At 48.7% G+C, this 26,193-nt stretch overlaps 2 protein-coding genes across 3 annotated transcripts in view; one reads left to right on the top strand and one right to left on the bottom strand.

The window, feature by feature from the left end:
• Positions 1-26,193, top strand: part of LOC142896435 (uncharacterized) — a 393,522-nt gene that overhangs the window by 138,007 nt on the left and 229,322 nt on the right. The gene's annotated exons all lie outside the window — the stretch shown is intronic.
• On the bottom strand, positions 78-25,639 carry tubgcp6 (tubulin gamma complex component 6). Of its 2 annotated transcripts, none has more exons than XM_076037960.1 (25): positions 25,274-25,639; positions 24,121-24,927; positions 23,786-23,949; positions 23,261-23,474; positions 22,530-22,688; positions 22,015-22,136; positions 21,765-21,828; positions 21,543-21,652; positions 21,329-21,420; positions 18,952-19,091; positions 14,408-14,557; positions 13,612-13,693; positions 12,806-12,894; positions 12,148-12,263; positions 11,505-11,643; positions 11,253-11,351; positions 9,655-11,131; positions 8,010-8,144; positions 5,863-6,031; positions 5,288-5,429; positions 3,905-4,099; positions 3,104-3,236; positions 1,953-2,166; positions 1,112-1,305; positions 78-826 (listed from the first exon to the last, which is right to left on the bottom strand). In XM_076037960.1, the coding sequence occupies exons 2-25, from the start codon at positions 24,904-24,906 to the stop codon at positions 735-737; spliced, it is 5,277 nt and encodes a 1,758-aa protein (XP_075894075.1). In that variant the 5' UTR covers positions 24,907-24,927; positions 25,274-25,639; the 3' UTR covers positions 78-734. The 2 variants fall into 2 exon arrangements, with proteins under 2 accessions (XP_075894075.1, XP_075894074.1); XM_076037959.1 differs by having other exon boundaries at positions 25,306-25,639.

Below are 26,193 nucleotides of genomic sequence, written 5' to 3'. Positions count from 1 at the left end.
GTGCGCACACGCACGCGCTTCAACCCATTCAAACAGACACGGACCCACATACCATTCTGCAGTCTTACACACTGAAGTGAGTGAGGAGATCAACTTTGTTTTATTGACATTACAATTTATTCGGCCGTAATCACAGAAGCATAGTTGAGAGGCAAAAACTGAAAGATCGTCATTTACCACAAAATGTACTTAGATTTCCCCAAACGGTCAAAACTGTCACAATTTAAGCACAACACATATGTACAGTCACCAAATTCACATGGAGAACAACATCTACACTCAGTATTACTTCCATCAAGCTCATTAGAGCGGAGATGTAATGAAGCCCTTTCATGAACTCAGTCTGTCGTAGAATGAAGGGAATTCCAACCTGCAATTTGGAGTTTTACCTGTGTATATGGAGGCGTGCCAAGCGAGGAGCGGGGTGCGCGCTCATGAGTTCGCTGACGATCAGGAAACATGCTTGGATTCGTACGTTCGCAAAGGTTTGAACTTCCAGATTTTTAGGGGGAAAATGTAGTTTTCTGGATTTTAACGTACATCACATTTCTGTATGAAATCCACCCACGTTTTTGTACATGAGGCCTCTGGTGTTTCCTATTTACAATCTTTGGCATCTCACGCGCGGGCGCAGGACAGTGATTTACAAGTTCACTCACAGGAAGTTGAAAATATACACCAGTCAATTAGTCGTCTGTACCAGAAAACTCACAACATGTCTGGCAGCGGTGGGCTCAGGAGTCTTTGTAGTAGTTGTTGAAGTTGATGCGAAGCAGGAAGTCCTCCAGGTGCGGCTGGTAGCCTCTGTTCACCAGTTTGGTTACCACTGAGGGTCACATGACAGGAGACAATGGAGAAAATATTTTTCAGGCCCCTAAAATACAACTCAGTCTCTGCCTCACATGAAAGTGAAAACTTAAAAGTTACTGACACTTTATTGATTCTTATGTTTCAAATAAATTCTGATGTCCCACTGGTTTTATTTTCACCATTCAGACAAGTCATTCTGAAAGTGCTTTAACCATCCTTGAACAATAAAGCCTTTGCCTCATCTCCTTCCTCCATATGTGTACCAATATGAGCAGCGCTTGCATTTAAACGCTGTCCTTACCTTTGAAGAGAAAGTGAGAGTAATACTTGAAGGTGTTGTACGACTGCTGCATTGCAATGAAGCTGGGGTGCACTGCCTCCCCCTGCTGGCTGTCCCACGGCTGTGCTATCAGCTGGGCCCGGAACTTGAGGATGAGGCTGAAGATGCTGTGGATGATGTTCATGACCGGCGCGGCTTTCTCCGTCAGTAGGCTCCTGCAGAGGGCGGAGAGCAAAGATGTGGGACTGTGACCGGTGGGGCGGGACGCACGCACATCACGTCGGCATCACCTCACATCCAGCTGGCATTTGAACTGGCGGTGCGGCGAGGACGTGGAATTACAGGAGCAGAGTGCTCCACTTGAACCTGCCGCTCCCTGTCATTTACTGCATTTTCATCACGGGGTAATTAAAGCTATTCACTTCCTTCACTCTCTATTCATTGAATATGTTCTGACATCATTCAGTTAGCGTCTATCTGTGTTTAGTCTCCATCTCGACTGATTGTGGTTTGTTGGGTTGACTGAATGAAATGATCAAGTAAAAAAAAAAAAAGACATTTACAAAGTTTATTTACAGAAAAGAAAGCCAATCATGTTATAATTAAACTTTCTGTAGACTTACAGATTTTTTGTAATCCTGCAAAATTAACTTTGCATTTTTAACCACTGAGAAAAACCCAAACTCTGCTTGTAAATACATTTTCAGGACACATCCTGACATCATTCTATAAATGCATCTTTGCAGTTCTGAAGGTAAAAAACAAAAAGTTGAAAAAAGCAAACTGGAGCCTCCAAATCCGGCTGCAACATTCTTTTATCTTCCATAAAATGGAAATTGTGTTCAACAGTTCCTGGCCTCACCTGAAGATGGCTCTGTTGAGGTAGTCTGCGTGCATGCGGTGGATGGCATCCAGGTCGCTGGCGGTGGCCAGCTTGGCGGTGAACTCGCTCCAGGACACTTGGAGAATCTGGTTGGCAATGTATCCCTGGATCACTTTCACAAAGTGCTGCATCTCGTGCCTGTAGAGCTGCAGCTGACGGAACTGCACCGAGCGGCCGGCGCCCTTCACCAGGGCTGCGGGGGTTTCAAGCAAACAAACAAACAGGTTTACGCTGCAGGAGGTGAAGCAACCGATGGAAAACCACAGATGTGCAACTGTATTTAGGGTTAAGAGTCATACAGGGTGTTCAAATCATTATTTTTCATTGAGGAATAATTGACTTAATTCATTGACAAGCCAAAAACACTCTTCAGAAAGCAGCGTATTTAGCCCCCTGTTTGCAGTCTCCTCAAATAACCAATGCTTTGTGGGTACTTGTAGAGGTTTGGAAGGGGACTAAAACCTGGTGGTCTCAGAGGGCGGACTCAACACTTAGCTCGGGGTGTGGTCACTTGAATGGAAGAGGTATCGGCGCCCTCTGTGACATCACAAAGGTCTGATTTGCAGCGTTTTAGTGTTATAGCACAAACTTGATGAGAAGTGGAGAGAGCAAAAAGAAACGGCGGCTTTTTGTCTTCATTTTTCTGTTGAGTTCAGTGACAAGCTGGAGACCTTTGGTTGAGCAACTGTGACGTGAAATGAACCCTGCACACTAATCTTTATTGTTCTAATATTATCTTGGTGAAGTGACTCATGGCCAGTTTCAGATTGTAAATCCAGGGACTTTCAACGTCCCTTGATTAGTTCCCATGAATTCCATAATTTATAGCCGGCTTGACTCAGAGAACCAGCCCTCGTCGCCTCTACGCAGGCTTCTGCTGATCATTACCATCATCCAGGACCAACAACACTCTCCCTCACCGCCACGAGTCGCGCTGCCTATCAATAAAACATAAAGGAAACGCAGCGTTCCTCCGGATGAATATTTAACGAGGATCGAGGCGCAGCGGGGAAGAAGCCAGAGTCTCTCTCCTCGGCATGCAAGGCGGAGGCCGGAGTACGGATGGGTGTGTGTGTGTGTGTGTGTGTGTGTGTGTGTACGGTGTTCGAACCGGGGGGGGGTGCTCTCACCTGTTCTCTTGAGGTGGAACCAGACCTCGCGGAGGCTCCACACCATGTGTTTGAGCTGCAGCAGGAAGGAAAACAGGCGGTTGTACTTGTTCATGCAGCTGTCGGTGATGATGATGTTCAGCGGCCAGTCCACCTGGGAGATGACACGGAGGAGAGGAGACGGGGGGGGGGGGGGCAGAGAACAGAGGTGTAAGCGCAAGTGAGTGTGAAAGAAAGTGGAACAGGATGGGTGAGGTGGGGGATAGAAGGAGGCAGGAGGGGGATTGGGGGGGCAGAGGGAGTCGGGGGAGGGGGAGGTGAGAGCACAGTGACAAAGGAGGTGAGAGGAAAAGAGGCAGAATCATTCCGGAGAGCTGCATCAGTCTGAGCTGCAATGATTTTACCGTCTTACTCCTGATTTTTCATATCTGGAGCAGTTTGTCAAGTCGCAGCAAATTCTTTTTTTTCCGTCCCCCGTCCCCCCAAATGCAGCAGATTTATTTCACACATCCGTCAACAAAACAGCCCACTGAATACATCAAGAAAGGCTCTTTCATTATTAAAGAAAAAAGAGAGAAGTGTAGGGGGAAGATTGGGATGAATGCTTTGCCACATCGCATTCCTGCAGCGCTCGCTGAACTTCTGCCTCCCTTCAGTACCCCGGTCTTCTGCTGCTGCAGCTGCAGCTGAGGAAATGATGTCAGGGTCCCGTGACAAACCACACACACACACACACACACACACACACACACACACACACACACACCACTGCTTTTCAATAGGAGAGAACCCCCCCCCCCCCCCCCCCCCTCCCCAGCCCACCTTGTAGCGCAGCTCCAGGCAGTTGAGGGAGTCGGGGGCGTGCGGGTGGAAGGTCTCCGGCAGGTAGCGCAGGGCGAAGGTGAAGTTCCCCGCCAGGTGCGTGTCCCCGTGCAGGCTGTACTCCAGAGCCTTGGTCAGGATGGAGTTGAGCACCAGAGGGGTCAGCAGCTCACCGGGGGTCTGGCCGCTGCCCAGCTGTCGGAAGGGGAGGATGGGGGAGAGCGGGTTGGAGCGAGGCGGAGAGAAATTCTGCTAGTCGTTTTAGGTTTACACTTCCAAACAAACACTGCGAGCGGCTGATTGCGACAATTAGCCTGCTTTTCCGGTTGAAGCAATTCCAATCAGCCAGATTTCTCCAGGCTGAAGTGGGGTTTTTTTCTTCTTCTGAGGCCGAGAACCTTCTGCCGTCGAGCATGCAGGGACCAAAAAAAACACACACAAAAAAAAACACAACGCCTTCATGCAGAGCGGTGGCCGGGGTATTTAACAACCGGCGTGGCTGTTCTCTGGAGGGCTTCACACGGCAGGACTCCCGGCGAGGACTCGCTCATTTTCAGAGCGCCCACCCAGTTCAGCCGAGGGCTGAAAAAAAACATCCGACAACCTGCAGTGGCAAATCGCAGCTTGTTGTCGAGCCAATGCTGAAACCAGACTCACAAATGCCATTTGGTATTTTTGTCCAGTGGAGTCAAACTGCATATTATCACCACCTGGCAGGAGCAGGAGTAGGGGCAGCAGCAGCAGCAGCAGCAGCAGCAGCAGCAGCAGTGCTGCCAACCGCCAATGAGCGCCGGGACAAAGAAAACCCAAAATTGAAATTGTTGAGCTGAAGGAGGGAATATTCTACATGAGTCGACCAGATGGGAGAGAAACACGGCTCCAAATAGAAGGCAGCGGGTGTCTGGGAGCGATGGACGCGTGCAAAAATAAACAGTCGTTTTGTTTGTTCAGCTTGTTGTCTAGAACTACTCGTCTTTAAGCCCGGCGCTCTTATTTTAGCTTCTTCAAAAGGTCTGAGTATATTTGAAGGGATTAAGTGGGAAGCAGGTTTGGATGGGCAGATTTTCTTGGGGTGATCAGGTTCTAAAACCCCAGTAAGACACGATGAGCCCGACGACGCCGTCGAGTTCCCGAGAACTTTCTCTGTGCAGGGGAACAAACAGTGCGACGGCTGATTTGCTCTCTTCTTCTGAAATCGTAGCGCCGCAAGTTACACATGCTGCTGTAACAGAGAAGAAAAGAGGCTTAGATCTAATTGGTTTAAACCTCGCCTCAAGTTGCGCCGCACCGCCGCCGATCTCGCCGCCGCTAATTCCACGCCAATTAGTCGGAGGGACGTTCAAATCCAGGAAACAACAACAACAGAGCAGAGCAGAGCTTCACCTTCTCGAAGAGCCGGTCGCTGAGCGACTGGGCAAACTCGCCGTCCTCCATCAGCAGGAAGTGACGCAGCGCCTCAAAGTGTCCTTCCACCCCGAGCTCCACGAAGAAGTAGTCCACCACCGCCTTGTTCACCAGGGACACGCTGAGGAGGAACCATTGCACAACACGTTACAACTCCCACAGCACGTCTCGAGATCTTACGGGGCTTCTGCTCATCAAGCGGTTGCTATATCTTCATGTGCAGCGTTGATAAAGGCCCTTTAAATGGAATTGAACCCATTGTGTCAACAGGAGCTGAGAGTGATCAGGTTCAAGGACGACAGAGCCAAAAAGTGCCGCGTGATCAGAAACTGAAATCATATTTCAACTGTATTTCAAACATAGACAGGATCCCGCGAGGAGGCGAGGAGAATAATTCATGGCTGTCAATCCAACACCTGTTAGTGCAGAATGTCGGCTATCCAGCGCTGGGTGGTGGGAGTGGATCGTCGAAAAATAGGGAGCTAATCAAAGGGAAAAAAAATCACAGGCGACACTGGCAGCGGCAGCAGGGGGGGGGGGGGGGGGGGACTCACTGCGTGATGAGCGGCGTGGTGACCGAGTGCTTCATCAGAACCGGCAGGGAGACCATCTGGCTGAGCTGCACGGACGTGGTGTCGGCCGCCCTGCGGAGGGACTGGTCCACGGGGAGCCCCCAGGGGCCCCGGGTCACCTGCTTCAGGAGCTGAGACTCAGGGGACATGGCTGCAGGCAGGGGAGAGAGAGGGGAGGGGGGACGGGGGAGCGGTAAAAATATCAAATCATCCTGCAGAAAAACCCACTGTGTATATTATTCAGAGTGGGGGGGTTGAATGAGAAAGGCGCCGTTTGCCAGAAAACATGATGCAACAGATGTTTAACGAGTGACTCATCTGCACGGAGCTGAAACAAACAAATTAAAAGTTCTCTATCATTGCCCATTTTCAGAACTTTAATATTTAATTCCCGACTAAAGCAGAGCAGTTTCGTACATTTTATTATACAAAAAAAAAGTATAATAAACAAAGGTTTTGTATCAATGAAATCAATTCATGATCAGCAGCAGCTGCAAAAACCGATTGTTTTACTGGCATGTGAACTGTTGGTTGGGAATCATGTTCACCCAATGAGCAGTTCAAGGTCAAGACTGGACACAAGTGTGCATGGATTCTTGGGGGTTATTGTTGCCTCCGATCTAATTAGTTCAACACTGAGGGAAATATTGGAAGCACAAGTTTCCAGTCGTTTGCAGGAAACAATCGTAACACAAACAAGAAACCAGCGGCTTCCTGCTGATTTAACATCTTGACCGTAACATCGCTGTTTCCGAAAGCCCCTGAAAGGCTCCTCCTCGTCCTGCCTGTGAGCACTGGAACAGAGCGGGCGCTCAGGTGAGTCGGCCGGCGTGAGACGGACGTGGTGCGGCTCCAGTGAGGTGCGATGCAGCCGAGGTCGACTCAAAGCAGAGCCCAAACCCCCGTCAAATGTCACAGATTTTTATGCAACTGCTGATGGGAGTTAATATAGAAACTGCTCACTTCAATAATTCATTCCTGAACACCTTCTAATTTACATGACGCATTTTGTTTTCTCCCCCGCTGGTGAAGCGCAGGATGTTTATAATGCCACAATGCTCGGCGACTTTGAAAAATGTTTTTTTTTTTCTTTCCATTAAATCAAATTATTTTAGGGGAGGAGCAGCAGCAGCGGCGGCAGTTGGAACGGAATCATTTCCATCCAGAGCCCTTCCGTAGCTCACGGGTCATTTGTTAAATAAAGACAGATAAAGGCGAGGCGAGCGCATCAATTTTAAGAGACGCAATCATCCAGTTTTATTTAATTTACGAGTCAAACATTTCACTCTTTGGCTCATTTGACGAGCGGCCCGCCGTTATCTGCCTGCACCAGCGGCGCTTTATTAAGGCTAATCACTGGGCCGCGCGCTCGCCGCCGTGTTTGTTTATTTGCGCCGACCCGCCTTCCTATCTGCACGGCCTGCCAAGCGCGTCACATTGTGCGGAGCTTCCATCATGTTAACTGTCTCCCTCTGCTGTTACCTGGGTGAGCCGCCCACTTGTATCAGCGGGAGAGAAAGTAAAAAGAAAAAAGAAAAAGAAATTGCTCAGAGAGAACCACATCCTAACCAAGTCCAGTCGAGAAGAAGTGGCCGCGATCCATGCAAAATATCCTATCCTCGTATCGGTCCCAAGTTGGTATTGGTATTGGTGCCCCCCCCTCCCAACCCCCAACATTTTCTGTATTGTAGTTTCTCAACCGTCTACCTCAATTTTTCGTTTTAATTTGCTCTCAAATGATAATTATTATTTGTTTATTTAAGAAAAATAATGCACACTATTTTTTGTTTTGCTATTGTATCTGTTTAAATGTAATGTTTAATATGATGTTATCAAAATATTTTGTCCAAGTGCTGTGCTAGGTTTTAACAAAATAATCCATAGAACAGCCACAAAAACATTTGAAGGGGAGAAGTTTGATGATGTATCAAACTTATATATCAAAAGGTATCAGTATAGGTATCGGCAATACAGGCCCTGTGTTTACTTGGTATCCAAATTATACCAAAACATGCAGTATCGCACACCTCTACTGTGTCACTCCTTGAGAGGTGGAAAATGGAAAAACATTGTGGGGTGTAAAAAGTGGAACCTTGAGGTGCCACTGACATTCTTCATCTCCAACTGACCCGTGAGGTTGTAGCAGTCTTCGTAGTGCTCCACCTGGTAGTGGGCTGACAGCGCCGCCAGGTATTCCAGCTCAGACTTTTCGCCGGGGGAGGGGCAGAAGCCGGCTGTGAGCTCCTCCATCAGCTGCTGGTCACCTGAGAAGAGGTGGGAGGCGATTTAAACACCAGGAAAAGGTTCAAGTACAGTGACAGTGTCAACTGTCTGGGACAATAAAGGCCCAAATTGCCTACATTGTTTCCAATTTTAAAAAATGGAAAATTGATTTCCCAACAGTGACCCGTGTCTCTCTCCGCTGATAGTTTTAGAACAATAATACATTTAATTTATAATGCACTTTACATTTAAGCAATCTCAAAGTGCTACAGAGAGAAAGACAATGAGGAAAAAATAAAAACAGAGTTCAATTAAAAGCTATTCTAAAAAGGTGGGTTTTTAGGTTTCGCTGAAAAACATCAACAGTCTATGGGGCCCTCAGGTGGTCGGGAAGGGAGTTCCACAGTCTGGGAGCTGCAGAACTGAAGGCCCGATCACCCATGGTGCAGAGCTTGGTTCTGGGGGCATGGAGGGTGTTTGCGCTTGCGGATTAGAGGGTGCGTGAGGAAGTCTGGGGGATGAGAAGTTCCTTGAGATATTGGGGGGCTTGTCCGTGGATGCACTGGTGAGTGAGGAGGATGACCTTGTATTGGATTCGGAATGGGACAGGGAGCCAGTGGAGGGATTTGAGAATGGGGGTGATATGATTGTATTTGCGCACCCTCATCAGAGGGAACATAGCTGTGCCTTCTAAATATGTGTAGATGGTGCAACAAAGCATCAGGAAGTTAAAACTGACAATTATTTTGCAGAAGGCTGCAAACAGTGGGCGAAAAAAAATTGTATATATACATACATATGTATTGTTTTTTTCCATACTGAATTGCACAAGGCTGCTTTACAGTCGTTCAGGATGGAAATTAAGAATCAGAGAAACGGCTCTAATACTGAATGGTCCGTGTGTCAGCCGGGCAGGAGTAGAGGCAGGAAGAAAAGCTCCTATAGACAAAATGCATCCGTCTGACACGCGGCGACGTTGCGGCGGAGACGCAGGAAATGAAGGCGGCGGCGGCGGCGCGTCAAAGCGTTGAGCTGCAGCGCCTCCGACAGCCTGGATATTGGAGGGAAAACTGCAATTTGCCTCGCTCACGTGTGTGATCAGATGAAATATGGAATTTCATTACAGAGATGCCGTGTGAGAGGACGGACCTGCGGCACCGTGGCTTTTCATTGATGGTGTCCTCGTCACGCTGTGCCGCTCTCTTTAAAGCGATTGCTGTCAACAATGGCCATAAAGCTGCTAATCACCCAACGTTGCTGGCTGGACAGAAACGATTAGCTGCTCTGTGCATCCAGAGAGTCGGCTACAAATATGCAACGCAGCAAAATATGCTTTTTGTTTTTTCAGTGTAGTTTAAATTCATTATTTTACTTTTTTTGTACTCGAGTAGTCGCTGAGATTCACCACAGAGGATTTCTGTCCCATCTTGAATTGTTGTTAGTGCCGGAAAAATTAACTCAGAGTCATGGACGCCGTCAGCCTCGGAGATCATAACAATTAATCCGGAGCTCGTAAAACAGAAAGTAGAATCACTTCTCCTTCATTCTTACCATTCTTCCCCTTCACCACGCAGCCGCCCCCGAGGGAGGAGTCGGAGGCGTGGCCGTGGGCACCGCCCAGTACGGTGGGAGGCCCCCCCGCCGCCGGCCCCTCCCCTGCGCCCATGACCACGCAGCCGCCCCCGAGGGAGGAGTCGGAGGCGTGGCCGTAGGCGCTGCCGGGCAGCGGCGACGGAAGCGCCTCGGCTTTGGACACGACGCAGCCGACGCCCAGCGACGAGTCCGAGGAGTGGCCGTGAGCGCCCCCTGGTGGGGGGGCGGGGTCAGAGCCAGTCACCAGGCAGCCAGGCCGCAGGGCGGAGTCAGAGGCGTGGCCGTGTCGGCTCCAGCGGGGCCGCTCGCCCGGCTGGTCGTCCGACACGAACTCTCCCACCTTGATGTGCGCGTCGGAGGCGTGGCCGTGCACGGCGGGGGCCGGGAGGGACGGGGCCACGTCCGACACGTTCTCTCCCACCCGGATTTGCGACTGCGAGCTGTGGCCGTGCACGTTGGGGATGGGAAGGGGCGGGGCCACCTCCGAGACGTGCTCGCCCACCCGGATGTGGGAGTCGGAGGCGTGGCCGTGCACGTTTTGAGGAGGAGGAGGAGGAGGCGGAGCTTCCAGCTGCGGCGCGTGACCTCCGACCCCAATGTGGGAGTCGGAGGCGTGGCCATGGATGCTGGGGACGGGAAGGGGCGGGGCCACCTCCGAGATGTGCTCGCCCACCCGAATGTGGGAGTCGGAGGCGTGGCCGTGGATGCTGGGGACGGGAAGGGGCGGGGCCACCTCCGAGACATGCTTGCCCACCCGGATGTGGGAGTCGGAGGCGTGGCCGTGCACGTTTTGAGGAGGAGGGGGCGGAGTTTCCAGCTTTGGCACGTGACCTCCGACCACGATGTGGGAGTCGGAGGCGTGGCCGTGGACGCTGGGGGAGAGGAGGGGGCCGGACACGTCGCACACAAAGGTCCCAGCGTTGATGTGGCTGTCGAAAGGAGAAGGTTTCGGAGGAGCAGCGTCCTGGACGGTCGCAGGAGCGTTTTCCTCCTGGACCTGAGCTCCTCCAGGGGTCGCGGCCGCCACCGCCGCTGGTTCAACCCCGCCGTGTGCGTCGCCTTCCTGCGTGGCCTCGCCGTCTGCGCTCGCACCCGCAGTTGCACTTTGCGAATTCCCCGACGCCGCAACCTCGCCGTGACCCCTGGCCGACGACTGAGAGGAGCCAGCAGAGTCCACTGGGCGGCGCCGGCAGGGGGCGGGGCTCGAGTGGGAGGCCTCGTCCAGGATTGGCCGGGCCGGGCCCGTCATACCCTCCAGCGGACTAAAGGGGGCACTGAAGTCATAGTCTAGCACTGTGGAGAGATGGGAGGAGGTCTCCTCCGCCTGCAGACCCTCGGGATCCTGGGATGCGGGCAGAGAGTCGACAACCTCGGGGAGGAGGGCAGAGTCGGATTGTCCCTCTCTCTCCTCCGTCATTCGGCGGTCAGGATACTCCTGTGAGGAGGAAGACACTAATGAGACACCACCTCCTCCACCTCCTCCTCCTCTTCCTCTGAGCGTGATTAAAACGCCAGGAATGGAGTGTTAATGCGAGAGAAGCGGAGTGTTGTCGAACCCGTGCGGGCCGCAGCGCAGTCTGTTGTGCTGACGGAACAGATGGCGGCGCCTCTACAGGAGGTCCCTGCTGGCCTGGAGGCTTGTTTTCCAGCATGGCCTGGAAGACGAAGAACAAGAACAAGAAAAAGAAAGACATTAGAGTTTGGGTTTAAAAAAAATTAAATAAATAAATAAATAAATAAATACTACTTCCTTCACCTCTCTCTCTCTCACCCTCTCTCTCTCTCTCCTCCACCACATTTCTCCATACCTGCGTCTGCTGCCTGTCACGTGTGAAGAACTGAGCTCGTGCATGGTCGAGCCTGGACCGCTGCGCCCGCCACATGGCCCTCCGCTCCCTGCGAGCCGCCTCCTCCGACAGGCGGCTGTACTGGGCGATCAGCTCCTTCCTGCACAACCACCAGGAAAAGAATTGGAGACACGCACTAACACGCACCCACACATTATTTGGTCCAAATATACCGACAACACAACACAACACAACACAAGACGTCTCTGTCTGTTGTTGTTGTTGTTTCATGAGCAAGTCTGGAGCTCCAACGCAACAGATTTTAGTTTAAAAAAATATATTGGATATTGCATTTTGGAGACTTCCTGGGTTATTATTATTATTATTATTTATTTATTTATTTTTTAAATAAAGCCACTGAACTGAAACTGCACTGCTCCACACAAATAACACTGCAGTTTAGGGTCCATTTTCTGCTGTGGCAACACACAGTTAGAACTAACGGCAAGGAACTGGGCACTAGGGTCTCTTGCAGAGTCCGAACCGATGCCTAATATGTTCCCCATTGGAAAAACACAGCAGCAGCAGCAGCAGCAGCAGCAGCAGCAGCAGCAACTACAAATGGTCCCATGACTCCATCAGTGGTGGTGGAAGCTGGTCAGACCTGGCCCGCTGCTCCAGCTGCTCCTCCAGGGCCTGCAGCCTCTTCTCTCGGTCCCTCAGCTCCCTGGCAAAGCTGAAGTCGTCCTCCTCCTGCCTCTTCTTGGCTGCGCTGTGCCACTGGGCAACACACACACACACACACACACACACACACACACACACGCACACGCACGCACACGCACACGCACACGCACACGCACACGCACACGCACACGCACACACACACACACAGTTACTTACTGCCTTTGGCAAAGTAAATAATCTGGTGATTATGGTGAAAATGTGGTTTGGGAATATTTAGAGACACAAACAATAAATTTGACTGAATCGGTTTCAGGGTTTTTTTCTGCTTAGGCAAATGGGTTGACCGCTTATAGTGAATATTGTTCTCATTTTTTGTTTTTTGCAAGTTAATGTAGTGGAGAAGCGGCAGCTGATGGAATCATCAATAAAAATGCAACACTGCGTCGTGCCTGGTTTAAAGACTCTCACGTGAAATCAAGGTAGTTATTGCTAGTTTAGCACTGGATCGCTCACAGAAAAACATGTTTCGCTGTTTCTTATGCTCACAAACAAAATTGTCAACATTTTGGCACCGAGCATAAGTCAGCCTCTCTCTCTCTCTCTCTCTCACTCACACACACACACGGATTTGTTACCTCCTGCTCCTGTTCCAGGTGCTGCTTCAGCTCCTCGAATCGCTCTCTTTTCTTGGCCTCCTCAGCCAGACGCAGGGACACCTGGCGCCCTGCAGGAGAGGAGACGGAACAGAGCGCTGTTTAACCCATCTCCCTGCACGGGGAACCGAGGAACACACGACGCCATGCATCCTGCTCTCCCGTCTTCGCAGACACACAGTCACAGGCACACAAGCCTGCGGTGAGATATGCGTCAAGACCTGCAAAGTGTCTCAGTATAACTCTGTGAAAAAGAACAACTTCTACGACAAAACAGAGAAATTTAGAGAGGAAAAAATGAACTCATTGGGGTGGGGGGGGGGGGGAGGCAGTGATGGTGCTATTTGTGTAGCAGTAATAATAACACTACAGAAGAAAGTACATCCTATGAAAGAGTTACGAGTGCACGAGACGGTAGACAAGTGCAGTTGGTGTAAGGCAGGTTGCAGCAGTAGCTGCACCGAGTGATGGATAATTTTATTGCACGCCGCCGTCTTTGGTCGTAACACCATGACAACGAGCGTCGGCGAACACTCGCAGCGTTACAGAGGGGCCGTGGCGGGAAAAAGCCACACGCCTGCCGGAGATGCCGATTTTGTATTTTATATATACGTCCTGTGCGAGGCGTGTACGACGACTGTCCAAAACATTCCTCGCTGCCGTCTTATCCGTGCAGGAGAAAACACGACGAGCCCTGTTGAAAAAAAAAAGCGGACGCATCGGGAGCTATAAGTTACGATTATGCTCGAACCGGCGAGAGAGACAGACAGGCAGCGAGAGAGACAAACCGCGAATGGTCTCCAGGGTTTTGGCTGCAGACTCGGTGACCTGACTGATCAGCTCCTGGCGTGCCTGCTCCACTCGCTGGGCCTGGCGACAGACATGCGATAAATCATCATTAACAGAGATCCATCCAGCCGCCCTGCAGCTCAGCCCCATGCCCCCCATACACACACACACACACACACACACACACACACACACACACACACACACACACACACACACACACACACACACACACACACACACAGGCCAGGCAGTGACAGTGAATCAAGCAGCACGAGGCCTCTCAGACTTTGGCTGCGTGACTTTAATGACTTCTGCTGAGACTCTCTGAGCTTTGAGGGGAACCGTCGCCTGAACGGATCATGTTCCATTAAGAGAGAGAAAAAAAAAAAAAGGAACCCAACTCTTTTTGTCTTACATGACACCTGCGTCATCATGTGTCTTTCTTCTCTGGAGTGTTGTTGGTCCCTGACGATGAGGATTCACTTTATCTTTCACTACTTGTTAAATTTAGCCAGCAAAGACGCAACAGTGTGCGGCTCTTCGCCGAGAAACGTACAAGTTTATAAACCCTTTTCTATGACTCGACAATGTCTCCCACCTTCCTTGTTCTGCAGCTGAAACTAATGAATTTCCCAGCACCTGATCAATAATGTCAAAGCTTGTGATGGTTGCGACCCAAATGTCCGCTGACAAGCAAACATCACAACATTTGGCTGCCGCAAATAAGAAAACACACGGCACGTCGCGGCCAGAGGTGAGGAGAATGTTCTGAGAACGCTCCCTCCGCAGTACCTGCTCCTCCCTGCTGACGGCGCTGTGCTTGGCGATCCTCTCCAGGCGGCCGCGATACACGGCGCAGTCCCTCTCGATCTCCTCCACCTCCTGCAGGGAGAAGGTGACGGCTATGCGTGGCACCGGCAGCTCCGACCAGCAGATGTAGTGCTGCAGACGCCCAGAGAAAGACAAAGAAGGGTTTGTCACAACTTTCACATGGCAGAAATGCTGAAGGAGAACTCGGCAGAGGTCAGAGTCGGTCTATCCATTCCCTCACTTACTGGCTCCGCTGGTTCACAAGAGTGTGGGCTCAAGTATTAAGATCTGAGCTGATATATATGTGTGTGTGTGTGTGTGTGTGTGTGTGTGTGTGTATATATATATATATATACGTATATATATATGTGTATATATGTATATATATATATATATGTGTGTATATACGTATATATATATATATGTGTGTATATACGTATATATATATATATATACGTATATATATATATATACACGTATATATATATATATATACACGTATATATATATATATATATATATATATATATATATATATATATATATATATACACGTATATATATATACACGTATATATATATATATATATATATATATATATATATATATATATATATGTATATATATATATATATATATATATATATATATATATATATATACATATATACATATATATATATATATATATATATATATACATATATATATATATATATATATATATATATATATGTATATATATACACACACACATATATATATACACATATACATATATACATATATAATATATAATTTGATGTCTTGACAAAGGTTACATCCAGGCCAGAAGCGACTAAGAGAAACTGGAAATCTATGCCGAGTGAAAGCACTTGGTTTTCCCGTCGACACGGCGCTGGTCTGCACACCAGCAGCACTCAGTGACATCCACCGGCAGCCACCCAGCAGTTTCTCCAGCACGGAGAGCCTCCGACATTAGAAGGAGCAGGAGTAGAGAGTATCAGTGCAGTTACAGGCTGCCAATTAGTGCCGAGTAGAGCCCCGTGGTTCGGGTCAGCGAGGTTGACTCGTAAAAAACACGATGTGCTGGTGAATCAGCGGGAGAGCCGCTGAGAGGCCATCAAATTAAATACGGTTAGATTAAATAAAATGTCAACGTTTCGCTGAGGGTTTTAATTCAAGGCCCGCTGAACTCGCTGTTATCTCGGCAGGGGCGTCTGTTCACACGGACGACTTTAGTGTTTGTGGTCAGACTTCTGGAGGGAAGAGCCGGCGGCATGCACGAGATGCAGGCCGCCGCTACAGTAAAAACAGCTTCATCCACTGAGAAGATGGCGAAACAAGTCAGCACGGGTAAAAAAAAACACATCATAATTGGGAGCGTCTCTATAGAATATGATGAGTAAATTGCTTGTTAAAGGAACAACGCCAAAGTGCAGTACCACAGGTGGTCGCTCATCATATTATTTTTGCCTGGAGTTTGAGCTGAATGTGGTCACACCAGACTTGCACAGTGTGCAACCCAGGTGGATTAGGCTGCAGCACCCCAACCACTGAGTGCAGGACAAGCGGCCATAGAACAGGGTTGTATGTACGGATGTTTCTATTTTTAGATTGGTACTCAGTAGGGTTGTGCATCTCTGGTCTGTGGCCGATACGATACGTATCTCGATACACTACCAACGATTCGATAGTTTAAAGATACGATACGATTCGTATATTATATTTCCAATACGATACGATTCGTATATTTACGATACGATACGATTCGTATATTATATTTACGATACGATTCGTATATTTACGATACGATACGATTCCCCCAATATGATGCAGTGCGATTCAGCACAGTTTGATTCAACACAATGTGATTTGATTTGAGACTCCGATGCAAAGGAATGATGCTATGCAATTCAATGAGTTTGATTATTTATCCACCAAAATACAAACATTCTGTATTTTTCAATTTAAATTTAAAGGTATTTTGTGAACAACTGGTTCACAATTAACAATAACAAGGCAAGTGCAATGAAAAATAAATAAACCTTTCCTTATTGCTTACAAATGGAATAAATGTAAACTCTTATTGCTGTTGCTGTAAACAGACACCAGCCTAACTGTCATAATAAAACAGTCACGACAGTGAAATAGCTTGGCTGTGATGAGAAATTGAAGACAGAAAAAGATTCAAATACTAAAAAAAATAAAAATAATGTCTGGTTCCTTGAACTCAATCAAAATTAGTACGCAATGCAACTATCATTGGTGTTTGACTTTCAGTCCATACTGTATTATTCAACCGACATGTTACACTCTAAGGTTTTTCTTTAGGAATATCAGTTGATCCACATGATCGGGGTGAAGCAAACTGCGCTGCGCACTGCGCTGTGCTGTAACTTCCAGCACCAGAAACGCCGAAACGATCGCTGCGCTGTGCTGTAACTTTCAGCACAGCACTCCTTCCTCTGCGCCAGAATTCAGGAGTCTGGCGGTGACCAGTGTTCTTTGTTGTTGGGCACTTTTGGCTGTAGAATAGCCGCGAATAGCCGCCGAACGATGGTGTCGTTCACGCCAGACTTGAAGCGGCACGCACCTCCGTGTCCGGCTCGCGCAGCGATCGTTTCGGCATTTTTTTTTTTTTTTTTTTTTTTTAACTGCGCTGTGTTGCAAGTTCCAGCACTGCGCTGTGCATCGCTGTATCGGTCTGTGACAGACGTAAAAACCGATGTATCTAGATTTAATCCCAAAATTGCATCGGTTCACGGCAGCTCTACCGATGCACTCGCATCGTGCCCGCGCCTGTCCGTGTATCGATACGTATCGGTTAATCTTCCCATCCCTAGTACTCAGTGGTCTAACAAGTAAAAGACCTTCAGCTCTGACTGACCATTTATCCATCCATCCATCTTCAATACCTGCTTCCTCCAGCACTCAGGGTTCACAGGGGTCTGCTGGAGCCTCTCCCAGCTGTCATAGGGCGAAGGCAGGGTGACACCCTGGACAAGTCGCCAGTTCATCGCAGGGCCACGTAGAGAAAAACAACCATTCACACTCACACACACACCTACGGACAATTTAGAGTTTCCAATTCACCTCACGTGCATGTTTTTGGAGTGTGAGTGTGGGAGGAAGCCGGAGAACCCAGAGAGAACCGACGCAGACACAGGGAGAACATGCACACAGAAAGGTCCCAGGAGACCCTGGGAATGGAACCCACGACCTTCTTGCTGTGAGACTGCAGCACTATGAGTGACCATTTAGCCCATTATAAATAAATCTGGACGTTCAATAATTGTGCACGTCGTCCAACAGGAGAGACTGAGAAGAAACCTTCTCAATCCCGACATCCGCTCGTGTTGTCACGTCTCCCTGCTTGAATAATCGATGGCTCGGGGGGTTGGGGGGGGGCTGCGCCATGCCAGAGGGCAACTCAGAATTGAGAGCGGAGGATTATCAACCATCAAACATTCAAATTCAAATGAGCCGAGGATCAAAGAAGACTAACGCAGACTAACGGCCTTAAATCGCCGAACAAGAACAAAAAAAAAAAAAAAATCATTTTTTGGCTTTGGGTCAGAAATGTTAGTTGAGTCACGACAACCTCGACACATGTTTGTGTTGTGTCCGAGGAATTTGCATGAGAATGTTGATTCACACGCAAACAGTGAGGGGGACGTGCGTGTACACACACACACACACACACACACACACACACACACACCTCCTGGATGTCGAGCCTGTGTGTGTGTGTGTGTGTGTGTGTGTGTCGCTGTGCCACAGCAGGATTCATTACATAACTAATGAACGTCTATCGATGATGTTTGCGCTTCATGCGTTTCTATACGTCCCAGTATTGATTATTTGTCTCCTCCCCCTTTGGGCAGCTATGGATTTCCTGAGAGGGGCGGGACAGTTGTTATGGCGGGCGGGTGGAAGATTGTCCTCTAGATTTCGAGGATTGGGGGCGAGGGGGTTGTCAATCTGGGAGTCGAAACCGTGTCCGGCGACTCTCCCAACTCGACCAGACACGCCGGGGCAGAGACTTAAGTCATCGTGTTTAATTAATTCCCCAGAGACAACAGCTGCATAATGGGCCTGTTGTGGGAAAACAAACAAGCCTTGCCTGGGCGTCAGGATCGCTCATATTCCTCCACGCTGAGGATCCTACCAGCCTCCAATTACAGATTTTTTTTACACTCGTTTACCACGTATTCAACACGCCTCAGGATGTTTTGCGACCAGGAGGAGGAGGAAGAGGAAGAAGCCACAGCGGTAGCTGCTGCTGCTTGCTGAGGACACCAGCATGGACGCCAAGTGGACGCTGCTGCAGCTGCTCTTTTTTACCCAAGCCCGACCGCCTCTGGCTAGTCTGTGCAACCACAGGGGCCCAAAATCAAAGCGGTCTGCTTGAACCGGACCGACAGAAGGTCCCCATCCAATCACCTTCCAAATTCCACTACCAACAATTCCAAATGGCATCTAAGGACATTTCTTAAACCGTCGTGACAGCCGAGAAACGAACCTGTGGGCAGCAGATCTTCAGCAGGTTGATGGTTTTCCCGCAGACGTAGACATCGTTGGCGATGTGTCTCAGGAAGATGGGCACGCAGTCCTCCACGTCCTTGGAGATCAGAGTGTAGCCCTGCACCCAGAAGTGTTTGTCTGCAGAGACGCGGAGGCGTTAATGCGGAGGCATTAATGCTCGACAGCTCATCCTCACATTGAACACTTTTTCACATCTCTAATTCCCATCCAGCGGAGAAGCACCGACACCAATAATGATGGCAGTAATAGATCCTTGCTGTACAGATCCTTGCTGCACAGATCTGCTACAATAGACGTCCTGAAAGCAGCAAAACTGATGCTTTGTTGGACCTTCCACATGTTTGGAAAGAGAAACAAAGAAAGCAGCCGCGATGAAGTCTCACCCCCCGAGTAAGGGTGTGCCAGAGCCCCTTGTGATGTCACAAGGGGTTCATTTTTCTATCACAACACACTCTCTGAAGAGTGGGTGACTGATGGACTTTTCTCATTTCTGGGGGAGTTTACCAGTCTGGAGGGAATTTTGCATAATATTGGACCTTTAAAATTTAAACAGCAATAGCACGGCGGTGTTGTTCAGCCTGCAGTCGGCCTCAAACTTCCCCCCCCCCCATTAGTATGACTAGCAGGGCACGGCAAAACTGTGGCTGCTCGAATTAACACTTGGAAACAGTCGACGCTCGGCTCAGTGATCCCGAGCAAAAAAATAAAAAAAACAACAACAAAAAAGCGAAAGAGAACACGAATGCAGAGAGTTCCGGCGCTTTCCGCAGAAAAGCCCGCGGCTCGCCAAGAAAGCTTAGCCGCTGATTGCTTCCCCGGCGGACAGACTTTCAGGAGAACAATGACATTTTTTGTGTCCTCAGACGAAGAAAAAAAAAAAGGGAGGAGGAAGGGAAGGAAAAAAAACGGTGGTGGCAGCGAGAATTGAAGAGGTTGACGGCAGGAGTTGATGAGGTGTAGCCGGTGAGCAAATGAACCTCTTACAGAGACAAAGACGAGGTGATCGCGCGACCTTGAGTGTCGCCGCGTGACATGAAATATTTGCAAAGGCCGTAATGATTATTACCAGACTCGTATTTGTAGGAGTTGCACGGCGTAATTAGTCGGGGGGTGAAAAGGAGCTCATTAGCATATTTTTTCCCCGAACAAATGCCCGATACGGGGCTGCCACTTACACTTGCATCCAGCAGTGAGTGTTTAGCAGGAGAACCAAGGGAGAAAGTTTTTCTCACAACGTCGATGGTTTTGTTTCTCTTTACAGGATTAAATAATACCAGATATGATGGGTTGTTTTTTTCACACTTTCAGTACTTTTTTCAGACTTAAGAAAATTTTTTCTAGCTACTAGCTAGTATATACTGTAGGTAGCATCTTTACTTGATGTGAAGTTCTATTCAGCAAGAGCATGATGAGGACGATAAAAAAATATATATATATTATTTAAAAAAATCAAATCACAGATGATATAAACTTGTAACGGTCAAGTATTTGTTGTTTTTGGACTATACTGTACACGCATGTAAATGTGACTTTACAATAGAAAAGCAACAAGCTGCTACAGTATATTATTGTAAGAAAATATAAAAACAAGAACACATGCTGTGGATTTTGCCGTTTGATAAGTTGAATGAAAGCACCTGTCTGATTGTTTTAAAGCGCTTGCATTAACGTCTTCATTCCAAACAAGCTGCTAATTAGGAGGAAATCTTGTTGAGATGAAACATTTGTTGTGGCTGCTGGTGCTCCTCGTGCATCTTAACTCTACCAGTGAATATTAATCATTAATCCAGCATCTGTGGCGCAGAGACAGGTCTGCTCTCATGTTCTCTGTGTGGATAATCTCCAACTGTCCCAGTCCTGCTGCTCTACTCGACAACCAGCTCCTCTAATTGGACTTAAAAATTTGACTGGGTCAAGGGGGGCAATTACACAAAAGAAAATGCATGAAAGAAAAACACACAACATTCATTTCAGGATTTTTGTTTTGTTTTGTTGTGTTTTATTTTTATTTTTTTGTTACTGTTGTCTCGCAGCGAAAAGAATAAACGGACGTTTCACGCACGTTTGGTCCTGCGGTTTACAGAGCAGAGAAAAGCTCTGGTCTCCACAGCTGCGGAAGACTGTCTGTGTCCTGCTGATTATCTTCCAATAACTTCATGACATCCTTTACGGCAACAAGGACAAAGCCAACTAGGCAATAAAGGCTGTAATGAAATCTATTTTTTTTTCTGTCCCTCTGGCTGCCGTTTCATTTTCGCATCCTGCTGACTGAGCCAAGGGCTTTACGTGACGACCTGCGCACGCGCGCGTCTGCGAACATGTGCAGGCGTGCACAAGCGTGCACGTGTTCTCACCTCTGCAGCCCAGGTACTCCTCGTTGACCTGGATCATGAACTCCCTATAAACATCTCGAAACACGCCACTGTACACCCAGTCAGACACAAACCTGAGGAGGAAAGAGGAAAAAAAAGTCCAGACAGCGATTTCCAGGTGAGATGCTTAAGTCCCGACTTTAGGGGTCAAAGTCATTTGTCTCAAAGACACAACTGCCGGTGTGTGAGAACTGACCGAGTGTAGGGTTCGCAGCTGCTCTTCAGCAGCGACAGCAGCACAGAGTAGTTCTCGTTGCTGCAGTTATTCTGCGCCTCGTTGTACAGGTAGGACAGCAGCTTAACACCCTGAGGAGAGACGCACAGCGCTGAGCCGACAACACCCCGCACCCCATCTGATAGGCGGCGCGCAGCCCCGATGGCTGACACACTGCAGCTTTGCAGATAAAAGGGGCCTCACCACAGGGAACGCAGCCTGGCCTGCACCCAAAGGGCCGTCCACGCAGCAGAGCTCTGACAGGTACCTTGGAATAAAGAGAAGGCTTTAATTCCTTCTTTTTTTTTTTTTTGATTGAATGACGTCTGCATCAAGGCTCCCTCTCCGCGGGGACGCTAATGCGATGTGGGGCGGGGAAAGGTCAAGGTTGAAGAAAAAAGGGTGTGAAATTAACACAAGGCAGCAGGGTAACAGCAGAGAGGTTGAGCCTCACCTCAGCTGGCGTCCCACTTTGCGAAACAGGAAGCTGATGGTCAACAAGCTGAGGGTGGGGGGGGTGCTGAGAACACAGGCTCTGTAGTACTGCAGGTATTTCCGCAGACCACCTGTGAAAGCCTAATGGGGAGGAGGGGAGGAGGGGGAGGGGGAGGAGCATTTAATACTTTTTAATGTTTTTAAATTTGTTCTTTTTAAGCGTACAGATGGAAATGAGGAGCCAAAAGAGACTTCCCTGGTAATCTGAAGCAGGCATTTTCAGGATTTAGAGTTTGATTTTTTTTTAAATACAGACCACGTGGCACTGGCATTAAAGATTTCCAGGTTACAAACACTTAGTAGGAACTATTTAAAAAACAGGCAAAGGTGAGGGGCAGACGACACCGAGGTGAGATATGAAGCATAAAATACAGCAAAGGCAGCAATCTGTTTTATTATGCAGAATGCAGAGGGACTGCGGGTGGGAGCGCGCCGTCTCTGCGGCACCGGTAATGAGGCAGACGCAATACATACCTGGAAAACCAGGCCTTTTTTGTCAGCACTCTGCAGGGAGAAGCGGCTGAGCCGCAGGTAGTGGGTGCCGTACTGGGCCAGCTCCCCGAGGAGACGGGAGACGCTTTCTGGAGAGGCTCCGGAGATGCACACGCCGGGTCTGACGTCAAACTGAACACTCTGGGAGGGAGCAAATGAGATGAGCAAGCACGCAGATGAACAGCATCCTAAACAGCAACACCTGCAAAGCATGATACTGCCCCCCCCCCCCCCCCCTCCCAACCTCCCATCCCCATCAACTCTCTGGGGTTCTCTGAAGCTTTATGGCGCCGTTATATAAGAGCGCAATTCATTATCAGGTGTTTGTTCTACTTACCTTAGTGCGGCTGTTTTATGAGAAGGGGACACACGGCTCTGAGACAACACTTTACCAGGGGCGACAGAAATAACCAAGGCGCGCAACAATATGGTCCAAATAATCTGGCACGACACGAGTTTCAAATCGCGCTTCTAGGGAAACTCGCAGGGTTGCTGAGTTACGAAGTGCCGCGATCTGCTTCCACACTGAGAGCCATTTACAGGAGTAGAAAAAAAGTAACCTGATTTTCATAGTAAGGAAATTAATATTGTGGCGGAAAACGAAAATAGTGAATGAATGAATGAACGAAAGAACACAAAAATCCCGATGGTCACTTTTACGTTCCGTTCACAGACTTTATGTTGCTACCCAGGTGAAGGACGGCGACGCCCACCTGGTTGAGCGGGAAGCTGGTGGACGCCACGCCGATCAGCATGTTGAGGAGGTGGGAGACCAGCTGAGCCTGGGAGTCCTGCGGCAGCGGGAGCAGAGGGGAGGGCGTGCTGCTGCTGACCACCCTCATCTGGCCCTCCCACAGGCGGTACAGCTGGTCGAAGGCCTCCCTGCCGCCTTCCGTCAGGTACAGGGACTCCCGTTTCCCCGGTGGGCTGGCGGGACAAAAGAGTCGAGCGATATTTGACTCCGTAGAGTTCAGTTGCACGGATTAATCATTGATCATTCGTGTGCAGATTAGTTTGCTCGATGGGTTTGTTTTATTTCAACCCGTCAGACAAAATGCTTTTGCTCCTTAAATATTTTGCTGCCTTCAAAGTTTCAATGCTGAAATGTGTGCGCATGTATTTTGGAGAGCTATAATTAAATAATTACACAACTTCCAGCATCATTCAATGAATCAGTGAATTGAAGTGGCCATTTCAAGGGTAAAGGCGCTCAACACGCACACGCGGCTGCAACTTACCAGCCGACCGACTCCCAGCAGCGCCGCTTTCCCGGCTCAAATGTGCGCAGCGCGTCCCAGATGTCAACGTCTGGAAGAGGACTGGCCTCCGATTGGGAGTCTGGGGTCAGGTTGGACGCTGACTGGAAGCCTTCGTCCTCAGACTGATCCAAACTGGAGGGAACCTGGGATCAGGTGGAGCCTGGTATCACACTCAAGTAAATGCTAAAAGGTTCTATGAATAAAACACCCATTTCCACTGCAATTTCCACGTGGACACTGATAGGCAAGAGACAAAGATTATTGTTAAATAACAATGTTGAATAAAGTTTTTGTGTAAGTCGCTGTGTTCATACCCGTATAGCCAGGCCAGTCACGTCAATATTACTGGGGACGGGGGGCAGGTCCAGTCTGATGTCCATGTCTGAAGTGCGGGTGTGCTGCAGTGCTCCAAACAGCGTCAACCTGGTCTCCCTCTCAAATCTTTCTTCGACATCCAGTTTAGTCTTCAGAGCCAGTAACCCTGTGCCCGGAGAGGCGTCCATCAACCTCTGAGTCCCATACTGGAAATCCAAAGATCCCCATTCCTCCCCACACACCAGGCCCCACGCCCGGGCTTCCAGCCTTTGCAGCTCCTCGCTCTGGTAACCCCAGGGTTGGGGCCTGCGCAGGACGGGCCTCTCGCGCCTCATGTAGTCTTTGCTGAAGGACGTCGGGGGAGGAGGCGTGGAGCCGGCCAGGTGAACCAGGAGGTCGAGGACTGCGTCTACCTCCTTCAGTCCAGAGGAAGCTTCCTCGGGCAGCATCTCCAGCTGCTCCTCCAGCCTCTCTGCCTCCTCTCTGCACCCGGCGACCCGCAGATCAAAGCAGATCATCAGGATTTTGTTTCTGGGCGGCGTGTTGGACACAGAGCTCCGCGCCGACAGCGGCTGCTTGGCAGCATCTTGGAAGAGTTTGGAAAGGAGGGCGCCGTAGGCTCGCTTCTTCAGGGCTCGACGAAAACCTTCCCTGGATACTCCTCCAAGGGCCCGGAGTTTCCAGGAGACCCCGGACAGGCTTCTGTCGCACAGGGCGCCCAGCAGCTCAGTGATGCTGCTGTTGTTGTGGATAGAACTCGCGGGGTTGTTGGGGTTGGAGTACATGGCGATGCAAGACCTTTCAGCCTACACAAGAGAGGAAAGGCTGGGTCAGTATCTGCCTCTGTGATGCAACCATCAAGCACATTCGGGACTGGGAAACACGGATCACAGTTGAAGGGGCTACAATCGGCAATGACGTCGCAGGACGTTGCTGGATTTGAAATTGCAATCAAACTTTCCAATGAATGTTGTACCAAACACAAGTAGTTAATCAATCAATCAACTTATTAATAGTCATAGTAATTAACTATTAGCTGCAACTGAAGCAGGCTAATGGTACCGGCTATCGCCAAGTCAACCCGAAGCTATATTATTCACGCTAAGCTAGCTACTCACACCGCATTGACAATATATTTATGTCCAAGGGAACCTCAAAATAGGAAGCAACTCTTGCACATTTACCCTCTTGACTTGTTACGGTTCAGGCCGTTTCGTTCAAAGTTACATCCACTTCGGGCGGCTCCTTCCTGGACATGTTAACGTACTTAGATGTTAGCGGACGCGAAACGTGCAGCTCACTGTCCAGCTCGGCTAATGTTCCCAGGAGAAGGGAGCTCGCGGCCGTTTGATCCTATACGCGGCGCCCACATCGCGCTGTCACGTCTGTGTTTTCCTAATTCCAGCTTGTTCATAACCGCTAATAACATGTGTTGAATTTGTATTTAGCTAACCGCTAGCTAGCTGCAGCCGCTGGCTTCAGTCACTCTCCCATCATATGCCGCGGCGAGACGTCAAACCAATTTCAGCCCTCCCACCGGACTGATTGGACAACAAAAACCTGAAGCTTCTAGCTATTGGATGAAACATAACATAAACACAACGCTGATTGGTTAGCTTCGAGTGACGATTACAGGATTTAGGACCGCTCATTCGCGCTGCTTTTTCAGCTACGACGCATTCAACAGGCAAAAGATATAAGCGTCTCCCAGTGTTTATTTATACAAGGTTTTATAGATAGTTGAAATTATTATTACTTGAAATCATATTTATATTGTACATTTAACGCCCACAACACTGTGGTTTTGCCAAGATAATGCGTTTTTGTATGAATTGTATTATTTTCTAAAAACAAAAAAACAAAAACAACAAAGCAATAATTTATTTGTTCTTCCACAAAATCTTGCTTTATATAAGTGTATCCAACATAATTACTTATTACTTGGTACTTACCTTAAATTATACTTCCATTAAAAAAAAAAAAAATCAAAATAATTTATTACTCTTCTGCTTCTTCTATGTGGCTATACCATCTGTATATGCAATGCATCCTAAGGAGTGGGTTGTGTATCC

The sequence above is a fragment of the Nelusetta ayraudi genome, unplaced genomic scaffold, assembly GCF_046127955.1.
Source record: "Nelusetta ayraudi isolate G7.1 ecotype Tasmania unplaced genomic scaffold, CSIRO-AGI_Nayr_v1 ptg000053l, whole genome shotgun sequence".
Lineage (NCBI taxonomy): Eukaryota > Metazoa > Chordata > Actinopteri > Tetraodontiformes > Monacanthidae > Nelusetta > Nelusetta ayraudi.
Note: the sequence above shows the minus strand (reverse complement) of the source record. Positions and strands in the feature narration are given on the sequence as shown.

Coding starts and splice junctions, on each gene's coding strand:
- tubgcp6 (XM_076037960.1), bottom strand. CDS start 24,906: ATGTACTCCAACCCCAACAACCCCGCGAGTTCTATCCACAACAACAGC. Junction 22,689..23,260: donor CCAGCTTCCCGCTCAACCAG/GTGGGCGTCGCC, acceptor GCTCCCTCCCAG/AGTGTTCAGTTTGACGTCAG. Junction 1,306..1,952: donor CTCAACAGAGCCATCTTCAG/GTGAGGCCAGGA, acceptor CGCCCTCTGCAG/GAGCCTACTGACGGAGAAAG.